Here is an 11,417-nt window from a genome sequence, read left to right as displayed (position 1 = left end):
TTTTCCCTCAATGTGCCTTGTCTTATTATGTCCGTTACTTCCCACAAAACCTGCTGAGGATTGACCTTTCTATCACTTAACTTAACAAATGCATTGTTAAACACTTAAAAGCATCCATATGTTTGCAGCTACACTAGTGTCTTTTGACCACTTGAACGTTATAATTTAGTGGCATTAAATGCTAAATAGAGGGGATAAAGTATTACCTATTACTTTTAGGGCATGTCTTTTCTAGTGTCTGCACAAATGTTCATTTAACAGCCTGTATGTGTTATTCCCTTAGTTGATTATAGATAAAGGCTGCAACATACCGGAGGCTGCTCCTGAAAGCGCCATTTCTGGCTGACTTTCAACTTTAGCAAGTTTGAAATAGGTAGGAAGAGACAGCCAGTCTCGCACTAAGTAGTCTGTTTACAGCATGTAGAGCTTTTATAGCTTCCTCCTTGGGATTAATCTCCTTCCTAAACTCTCCTGTGCGACATGACAGATTGCTCTGTTATAGATTTAGCTGGAAAAGCTGAGCAATTATATAGAAAGCATCCGATGAGGTAGTAAAGTGCGACCATAAAACAATTCTGCTTCAGTTCCACTGTTCCACTCAGCAGTCATGCCTGATATTATTTCTCTCGCTCTTTGCATGTGCTACTGTAATTTCTCTGGTGAATTACCCCTTCTTGACCTTTCCTGGCGTTAAGAAAGGGCACTTTCACACAGAAATTGTGTAGGCAGTGTTCCTTTAGCATCTTCAGAACCAAGAAAGCAAAGGCAGCCCAGGAGTTTCATTATGGGATGTTGTTTGTCCAGCTATATAAGTGATGAAATACACATTTGAAATGTGCTTACCAGCTGCAGTATTACATTCATTAAAACATAACGGTGTGTGCTGGAAGACGTACACAAGTCCCAGGGTGGAAGGAAATAATAACCTGTGCACATCCTGCACATGTTGTTGCTTAATAAAGCTGGTGTACAGTAGGCAGAAGATTTTAGCGTCAATGGGCAACAGTTCCATAAGATAGATAACTATACTTCTGAGAGCAGATAGCTAGCCATGACGTTACAAGTGTGATGATAGTCTTTGGCAAAATGATGAAAGAAAAAACAAAATTATGTATTTTTACAGTGCATGGTATTTCCTTTTTTTTGGTACTGATCAGGATTATAATTTCACACATTTTCAATTTTACACATTATTAAAAAAGTGTTTGATTGGCCAGAAATGAAAAAGTTAATTGTACTTCAATCAAATATTATTATTTACGCACCAAAGAACATCCCGCATTTACCTAACTTGTTGTTTGTTGTACCTGCAGACATCCCACAAACATGGCTAATGACTAAAAGCAGGCCTCAGCTGTGATTTTCACTTAATGACGGACAGGCTTTGACAATTTCTTAAAGCCCAAATTAATGACTTGTTTTTTCAGCCATCAGTCCAAATTCAAAGAAAGTCAGGTAACTATAAAAAAAAACATGTGCATGCTAAAAAATATTCACAAAGAAAAGGCTTCAAATGTTAATCACATTTGCTGGAAAATTATTTAATTATTCAATTATCATAATAGTTGCTGAATTATTTTCCATCCAGGAAGTGGATCTTCATCCTGCGTCTGAGTAAAAGGTCCTTTTATTTGTCTGTGTACGTGTAGTATGTTAACTTTCAAGCTCTTTACTTTAGAAAGGAGATTGTGTGGCTTCTGTTTTCATTTTTTGAGTCTCATAGGGCTGTATGTATGTAATGGCTGGAGATGGGAAAAGACTTGCAGGCTGAGTAGTGAGGCTGGGAAGCTTCACCTTGAGCAGTTTCTAAAGATGTATGATAGTATTGATCACCACTCTTATCAAATCCCCACAGATAGTGCATATTACAGTCATTGCACGCTGCAAGCCAAACAAAAATCCACAGGGATAATTTCAGTTTCACACTAACAGAAAGGTGAGATAGATTGGGAAAAGCTGCTGGGGCAGAAATAATTGCCCACATTTATCTGTTTTGTGTCCAGGAAAACAGTGCCAGCAGTAATGTTCAGTTAATCGCCGTTTAGCTCAATTAAAAACACTGACGTAGGAACGGAAAATAGCATGTTCATGGCACAGGTTAACGGCAATATTTCGTTAATGAGGTTTTACAATGATATGACACACAAAGCCATTACATAAACATGTTTTATGGGCTTCTTCTAATTATGCAAACCGTATGTAAATGTGTTTTTGTGTTAAATATTTGTGCTGCTTCTATAGCCGGTAAACACGTCTGAATGTTTATAGTCATGCTCGTACAAAATTGTGATTCTACACTCTATAATAACTTGCCAGCTTCCTGACACAGACCCTCTATCATACAGGGAAAACAGAATGAGAAAAATAGTTGTACATTATATTAACATATTTTAATGATTAGCCCCAATTGTATGCCCTTAATTTAACATGGGTATTGTTATCCAAAGGGTCTGTATGAGCTACTTGTGTAACATAATGGAGAGAGTGAGCATGACAAAAACACCAGAAACATGTTTTTTTTCAAGAGATAATTGCATTGCACTGTAAACAAAGTAAAGGAAATGTTTCTGTTGTATCAAACATTTTATCCATAACTTATTTTGTTATCAAACCCATATCTTGTGTTTCTTTTCACCTGTTTTAATCTGCATTTTTGCATAGAAAGTGCAGAACATAAAAGTGATTCAAAAAGTTGTAACACTTGGCTGTAGTGGAAATGTTTGGTGTATGGATACAAGCACTATGTGACAAATTACAATACAATTGATTTTGTGTATAAATTATGAGACAACTTTGACGTCAAGAAATATATTTCCAGGTTCATGTTGAAAAGTTTTAGCTTGGTAGGTTGACTTTAAAATATGTCATCTTGTTTTTTTCAAATGGAAAATGTGCTCCACATACTGCATATCTTTAAGATGGTAATGTATAGAAACAAGCATTGAATTGCATTTTCTCTTTCTGATTTTCTCAAAATCAGGTTCACATTTGCAATACATTTTGATTGTAAAATGTAAATTAAATACTCATCACAAACATGCAAGGAAGCTTTGGGCTCATGAGAGACAACAGACTATTTGCCATATGTGTTAAAACACCATCAGCACTTGTGTCAGAGATAAACAGATGATCAGCCATCAGGATAATTACTGCAATGTCAATGTTTTTTCACACTCTGCATGTTAAAGGGGACCTATCATGCAAAATGCACTTTTGTACGTCTTTTATACATGAATATGTGTCCCCGGTGTTCCAGGGAACTCACCAAGTGTCAGAAAACACAACCCTCTCTCTTTCCCTCCATACCCAAATCTCTAAAAAAGGAGCTGCAATGGATTTGATAAAAACTGATCCAGATTTGAACACTGTCCTGACGTCAGGACAGTGGCGCTACGGCTATTGGGCCAACTCCACCAATCAGGAGGAGACAGCCACGGCCATTGCCGTTCGAAAGCGCTGGAGACGCTGTAGTACATATGCCAGGCCAGTAGATGGTGCTGTTCTCACTGAATCAGCCCTTGCAAAAACAGAGCTAGAAATTGTCAAATTGAGCAAAATGAGGCATGGCTAAAATGCATGATCCGTTTGGTATTTTGAAAAAAAAAAGTATAAATATGCCTTATATAGGTATGGTCCTACACTATATTATTCAAATATAGCATGATAGGTCCACTTTAAGTTTTGTGTTTCCATGTGATTGTCCTCCAGCCCCAAACTGCTGCATCATCGTGCCCAAAGTTTCCTTGATTTTAGCTTCTCAATTGACTTATATAAAACTTTGCAACAGTGATTTTCACTCACTTTGCTGCATAGTCTGACTGTCACTGATAGCACGGCTCGTCTTCTTGAAATCAAACTACCCATTGATTCGTTATTGTTTCATGTGGCATTCGATTTGCCTCTTCCCCTGTAACCTCTGACACACACAATGAACAAATCCCCATTTCTAAACCAGTCAAGCATCTACCTAATCTCCACTAACCCTTGTATTTGACAGTCACGTGTAGAAAGAATAAGTGTGGGTTAACTGAAGATTAGCCACATTGTTTTACAGAGTGGACTTGAACCCAGGATGTGTTAGAGTCTCACTCCCTGCTAATCCTGCTCGTTCTATTCCTGCTCTGGAGGGAGAGAGAGAGAGAGAGCTCATTCCTCTCCTGCTCCCTCCATCTGTACCAGCCTGAGTTGTGACAATTCAATCTGTTCAGCGTCTTCCCAAATGAATTATGGATGAACCCTGCAACCCCTGCATGTGGCGGGGGATTTACGCCTCATGCCCGTGTCACAGGCTCAGTGTGGATTTGATAGACGTTGCGGGGGGAAAAAAAGTCCAGGTAATTCGGAGAGCATCAAAGCAGAGGAAATGCCGGTATTAATATCCTTTGATGGCATATCACTGATTGACTCTTCTGTGCTGAAAGCCATTAGCAGAGCTCATTCATAAAGGGCCGTGCCGTGACTTCCCCGATAAGCAATTACTGAAGCATCATTCTGTTCCAATGAGCTGAGCTGTGTGATCCTACAGGTCAAATAAACAGAGCGATTTCCTTAAGACTCTTCAGAGGAACACCTGCAAAACAGATAAGAAAAATAACAGCAAAACACATTTGATAAAGATACATTACGTTTGTGTGTGAACGAGAGTTTAAATGAGAGAATGCAACGCTAATTGTGATAGGAATCAGAATTCCTTTATTTGTCTCACAAAGGGGAAATGTACAATGGTGCAAATACATTACATAATAAGCAATCATATCAACACATTCATTTAGAGTTATTTAATTCAATGGATTACACATTTTCTTTAGAAAGGTGTCTTTTGCTGGAGTGTAATATAGAAAGGCAGATATTAATATGAGAGACTGGTGCACATTTTTTTGCAATGCTTCAACCCCTAAAGCATGATGTTCACTAAGGTGGATCCCCTGACTCATAACGGTTTAATGTCTCTTCAGAAATGAATGGAAATCATTGGCTACCTGGATGGTATATAATGACACCAATGACAAAAGGTCAGCAGTAATAATCCTGAAGGTATTACTGGGCCAGAATGAGATTGTTTGCCATGACACGTGTGCTCCTCTGAGATAGATAGAAGAAGAAGCAGGAAGAACCGCCTGAGGCCAGAAACCTGGAGACCAATACTGTTCCTCATTTTATCTTTTTTTCACTCTTGTGTAACACCTGCTGCATTCACAATGACTCGTTATTTTCTTTCAAAATGAACATATTATCATATAACATTAGATATTATTATAGACATATAATCAGGTAGTGAGGAGCCTGAATATTTATCTACCTGATTTGTTTTTCATCTTTACCTAATTAGTATCGCAATGTGTTTATATTTTTGCTATCACAGCTGGATAAATGTGTCAGATTTTTCAACAAAGTTCAACAAAGCTTGTTCAACATGTGATCCAGTGAGTAACCGTCAGTGTTCTTCTAAAATAATACATCGGAATCAAGCTTGATGAAGAGAATCTGAAAACCACAGGATGTTAAGTGCTGTGCCTTCAAAATAAAAGAATGAGTGATGTCATTCCCAGCAGAGGGGAATCGGGAAGTCGCTCTGCAGGACAACTTACACCAACATACTTCTAAATAAAGGAGAGTCGAATGTATAGAAATATATATATATATATAACATTTAGGATAGGATATCATGAAATAAACAAAAATAGAAATGTGTTTAAAAAGATATTTCAGTCGGATTGTTCTGGCACCTGCATTATGCTACAGACTAGAACTCTTTATTAAAATACTTATTAAAAAAGCTCTTAACAGTGACAGCTGTCCTTAGCTGCACTGTTTTACTTTTTTAATTCTTACCTGGGCCATTTTTGTTATTTGTCTATCTTTTAAACCTATTGTTTGATATTATATTAGAACTACCTTGACTGATTATCATAACCCTGGTGAACTTTGGTTGATTGTATTTGGTTGACTCAATTTCTATGCATTTATGAATGCATTTAACGAGCATGTTGTGAGATTTGAAACCTCTCTTTAATTGTGAAACTGGATTTGCAACCACCAAAGTGTCACTGGTTATCCTGGTATTTTACCATTTTCCAAAAGCATTGTTTTTACAGGGAACACAAAGACTACTACTTTGACTATTGTATTTGAATTCGCCAATTGATGAGTCTTAGGGGGTTTTATTGTGAAAGTTCTGACAGGAAGTTGCGTCCTTGAGGGTATTTAGAGTAGCTTGAAAGCAGTGCGTACTCCAGTCAGTCAGACTCCGTGGGAAAGTTGTCTCCACTCGAGAAGCAGGCAGTCGGGGCTTGCTAGTTTCCACCGCCGGTGCTTCACACGCTTTCTCCCGGAGAGATGAGGCGGAAGGAGAAGAGGCTGCTGCAGTTCGCTGGACTGCTCATAGCGGCTCTACTTTTCCTCTCCAACGTTGGGCTGTGGTCTTTGTACCGGGACCGAGTGTTCGACAACTCGCCCAGCACAGTGGACGGTCCACGCGGCATTCTCCAGATACAGGTTAGCAAATATCGGTGATAATACTCCTCATGTATTGCATCCCAAACTTGGATCCTGATAGACACTTGTGCCCCACATTTGTTTTGTGACGTCTTCTCGTTTTCAACTCAATTTTCGGAATCTAAAATATGAACACGTATATGTATGCGACTTTAGAAGCAACACTAGTCTACAGAAATCATTTTAGACCAATTCAGATTGTTTACGAGGTGGAGTTTATATATATATATACGGTGCCGATTCAGCACCATGGAGAGCGTCTTTGCATTCAAGCGATGTTCAGGATCAGATCCATGGAGAGCGCCAATACTTGTTTTTTTAGAACTGCAGTGATAAAGCATGGGAATGCCGAGATAAATCAACACTATTTAAAATGTGATTGGTCTGCTTAAGGTTGTATGCTGTACTGATTTAAAATAGTTTTCTAGCAGGCGCTTAACAGACAAAGCTAGAGGCATAGAATGACAAGAGGTTAACATATTTTGTGTTGTCAGTTTTCTTTGCTTTAGATTTTATTTAGTGATCTTATTTGAATTGATGTCACTTTCTTCCAACAAATAGTCTGTAGCTGTTCAAACAAGCTACAGACAAGCAAGCATGCCACTGGTTCATCTTTACGGATATATGTGATAAGGATTTAGCCACTAATAGGGATTGTGTGCTGGTTTTAGACCTTGGCCAGAAAGGTTAGTTGAACATAACTGATAAAGGGTTTTTGCTCTAGTAATTCGAACATGAAATATTACATACATACGAATTACGATTCACGTCTACGATGTTAACACGTTGGCTGTTCTCCCTCTTTTGACAAGGGCTCCTGGAAATAGTCTCAGTTTTACTGGGATAATCAGTTTACCCTTTTACTAAACGTTCTACTGCGAGAGCCCTCAGTCATTTACCCTTACTTTGTGGCAAAGTGTTAGATGTAATGTTGTTAAATTACTCCTTGTTGCACTTTGATGTGGATCACATTTATTTTAGAACATTTTGCACATATTGCCTTTGATATCCCAAATGATTTCAACAACAGTACGGCTATTTATTTATATATCTTAACATCTGTGTTGCATTGAAGTAGTCTTTTGCTGTAACTACTCTGAGGGAGTGAGATCATTTTTGTATTTGTTCTGTTGAAATGATTGTCCTATAGACTCTCAATATGTTCAAAATTCTGCACTCCGAAACAAGTAAAAAAAAAAAGGGAACGTGATATTAGTGTTGACTTGATGAGTTGATCATGAGTTTTCATGGTTTTTAAACATATAATGGAAGTCGCAGCATAGTCCTTGTAGGGTGTCAATCCTGTCAGGGAAGGTTGTAGGGCATGTGATGTTGCTATATAGTAAGAAAGCTGCAGATGGAGGAAGTCAACCCAAGAAGTCAGTTAGTCAGAAGAAGGTGCTGCAGGTCGTCCAATAATTGCATGGTTGGCTGATCCCTGGCTCCTCTTCTCTTCTCCGCATGTCAACGTGTCCTTGGAGCCAGACACTGAACCCTGATACTCAGCACCTCGCGCAACTACAGGTGTGTGAGTGTGTGTGAATATAAGACACATTCTTACATACTCTGTACGGAAGCTTTTGTGTTGACTCTGTTATAGCAGATGCTTTTTAAAGGCGTTTATAAATGTTTTTGTCTTCCATGACGTGTATCAGATCTTAAAATGATGCAATGTTCTGGAGGGTAACTGAAGGAAAAATGTTGACATTTAATTTGGAAACTTATAATAATTGGTTTACACAGGAGTCTTTTAAAAGTCTCGTCACTCAGGATTGCATTGCCTCGGGATGACTTTGACGACTTTGTGTTATGACTCTACCTCAGTACAAAATATGTACAGAAAGCTGGTGAGTAATAGTGATTACCCCTAATGCGATTGGGTTGATGTTTGCCTCGGGTGAAAAGCAGGGAAATACACAGGCTGACTCACATCAGGAAGAACTCACATTTGTTTTTAAGTTGCTAATATAAACCTTTTTTTACACTGCTGGAAACTAGCTGCAAGCATTTTTCTTCTGTTCTGCTTTTTATTCTTGCAATCTTTTAAAAGCAATTGAACAAAGGACAAATGATTAAAAGTGAGCAACAATATGTGTTGTTTGTTTCCTGTGCTCGAGTGCTCCCTGTGGGCTGTTATGGTTTCACTGAGGTAGATACAAATCAATACCCTTATCCCATTCAGTATTTTCCACATAAGTCTTGTTGGAGACAGCGGTAGCCGATATTTCCTCCCCTTGTTAGTTCCTGTCTGCTTCACCTGTAGACGGCAGTGCTTAAACCATCAGATTAAGATCAGAGCCTATTAAATATAAACAGAACGGGTCGGGCTGCATACATGATCCCTGCTGTATTAGATCAAATATAATATATTGTTTTTCACTTTGAAAGAAGGAGAAGAAGACAACATTTTTTAGTGGCATACAATACTTTATTTACCCTTGTTTTGCTGTTTGTCTGAATAATTTTAGTTAACATAAATTGTAGTGTGTAATTTCTTACAGTGGATCTCCACGTTGACAACCAGTCATGTCAAACAAGTGCAGTAGTATCCAAACATCCATTGAATCTTCTCAAACCACTACTGCAGCTAAGATTATTTTGACCCATATGCTCAGTGTGTTCAGTTTCTCCATCATTTTCATTTGAAGCTCGAACAAAACGTATTTAGAAATGTAGTGAGGAGAATTATTTGATAACGGCTGCTGACTTAAAACCGCAACCGTTAAAACCTTCAGTGGAAAAGAGGGTTCTTCATTGTCTGACACAAAGCTGCCCTTTTGAACAGGAGCACATTACAGTGGCAAATGACTTTGAACAGTTTTCATTGGAGCTACTGGCTACAGAGATTTGTCATGTGGATTATCCAGAGATAGAAAGACACTTTTTTAGCCCACATTTATCAATATCAATCGTTTTTAGCCCTGACGAAGACCGACAGCGGTCGAAACATGTTGGCTTTTTAATGATTTGGCCACTACCATATAGGCTTTTCTAGGCTGTTTATCCAGTTTCTTCCCCTTAGGAGCGAGGATACAAGGAAGAATAATTAGCTGAATGAAAAGCACTCATTGTAGAGCATGTTGAACACAAACTGTCCGTGATTAAGTTGTGGCCAGAAGCATCAAATGGATGTTATTTCAACCCAAACCGAGCCGAGCAGCAGCCCTTTATGTGTTCTGTGTTTGTTTCCAATTTCAATATTGGATTGTTAACGCTTCAGTTTTTCATATTTTACTGTGAGAAATGAGGTCAAAAGGGTAAGAAGCTTAAAAGATGGCTACTGTTGTTTATAAACAAATTGGCCTTGGGGAAATTAGCCCTACATTCGACACACCAGTGTGGCTAAAAGCCTTTAGGCAGCACACTGACAGTGTTGAGCTAAGCACAACACACAACGCGACTAAGTCCCAGCAGAGCAGAATAAGTCTGCTTTAGATGGAAACATTTAAAATTGTAAGATCCAAAGTATGCTGCAGGGTAGACAATACCCGCCACATCTGCTCTTTAGTAGCCCAATGTTGACCGAAGTCCTGCTCCGTGTCAACACGCAGAGACAGTACACTCATGTGTTGTCTGAATTCTGCCGACAGAGACACATTCATACGGAGAATGGGACGATACTGCCTCTGTCTATGTTGTGACTGAGAGCTTCAATGGGTGCTCTTACAAGACGCTGATAAAAAGATGCATTTTGTGGTGGCCTTCATCATAGCCGCATATGAAAACACCACTCTAATATACTTTCAATTCAACCGACAAATGTGAGCAAACCTTCTCTTATAAAGTGAAAACATCGGTAGCCGCTTCATTTCAGTTTTGCCTACCGTTCCTTCAACTGCTGCCTTGCCATGAGGAACTGTTGGATTTCATGTACCTATGGCTCATTCACAGTTCTTAATATCAGTTCATTAGATACAAATCAAACATTATAATACATATGATTCTAATGTGGCCAATCGTTCCCCTAATTCCTAATCACTGGTCCTTTAATGGCATGGTTCAGTCGTTTCCTCTGCTTTTAATTCCCGAGCCTTCCCCTCCATCAGACACGATAATAAGGAGCTTATTTGAACGGCTCAGATGGGTTTGGACTGGAGCCAGTGGAGGCGGTGATCCCAGCAGAACCAACACAGCAGTAAATTACCAGTGATCCCCCCAGCATGTCCATCACACCATGCTTAAAACACCATGATGTGTTTTTTTAAAACTTCTTTTTGTTGGCAAGTCAAAATCACGTGAAAGGATTCTTAAAATGTTTTTTTTCCCTCCCTCAGGGTCTGTTTATTGAAAAACACATTTTGTAACTTGCTGAGTAGATTCTGGCCACACACATATTTCGGTTCTATGTGCCAAGGTTTTAAAAATATGTAAAAAAAAGGAACATTACATTTAGTTTGTGGCCATCCAATATTGTAACATAACTTCCAAACACTTGAAATGTATATATTTTTCAAAAACAACCTCCTAGTTTCACTTTAAGCATTTGAATGTTTATTGATATAAACTGTTCACATAGACATATACATTGTGGCAACAAGCAGGGCAGCAAACAAATGAAATCATTTGGTTGCAAGCATTTAGCTACTCAAGCGTATATGACTCGCCGTCTAACACTTGCATTACACAAGTGGAGCCCCTCTTGACCCTTCCTGAAAAACAACATATTTACCTGAAATACCTTGAAGTACACCCAAAAGCACCTTGAAACCAAAAACAATCTCCTGCAGCATTGAATTTGATGAGCGAGTTTAGCAATATTTTATGAACTTAGCAGCAGTGTTTTATTAGTTAAAAGATTGCGTTCAAATTCAGATATCTGCTGTATCCACCAGTGTTTTTTTATGAACATCCATCTAAAGCTGTTTCAAAGAATCTCTGCCATAAGCTGGTGATGGCAGGACTGCTTTTTGCTGGAGGCTTTT

General features: G+C 38.6%; 1 protein-coding gene across 1 annotated transcript in view; it reads left to right on the top strand.

Annotated features, from left to right (window-relative positions):
- Positions 1-6,290: 6,290 nt before the first annotated feature.
- LOC117490490 (polypeptide N-acetylgalactosaminyltransferase 10-like) overlaps positions 6,291-11,417 on the top strand; it is a 58,806-nt gene continuing 53,679 nt past the window's right edge. The window contains exon 1 of the mRNA XM_034140249.1: positions 6,291-6,495. Within this exon, the coding sequence (XP_033996140.1) occupies positions 6,337-6,495 (159 nt within the window). The 5' untranslated portion in view covers positions 6,291-6,336. The remainder of the gene's footprint in view (positions 6,496-11,417) is intronic.

The sequence above is a fragment of the Trematomus bernacchii genome, unplaced genomic scaffold, assembly GCF_902827165.1.
Source record: "Trematomus bernacchii unplaced genomic scaffold, fTreBer1.1, whole genome shotgun sequence".
NCBI classification, from domain to species: domain Eukaryota; kingdom Metazoa; phylum Chordata; class Actinopteri; order Perciformes; family Nototheniidae; genus Trematomus; species Trematomus bernacchii.
This window is presented reverse-complemented; position numbering and strand designations above follow the sequence as displayed.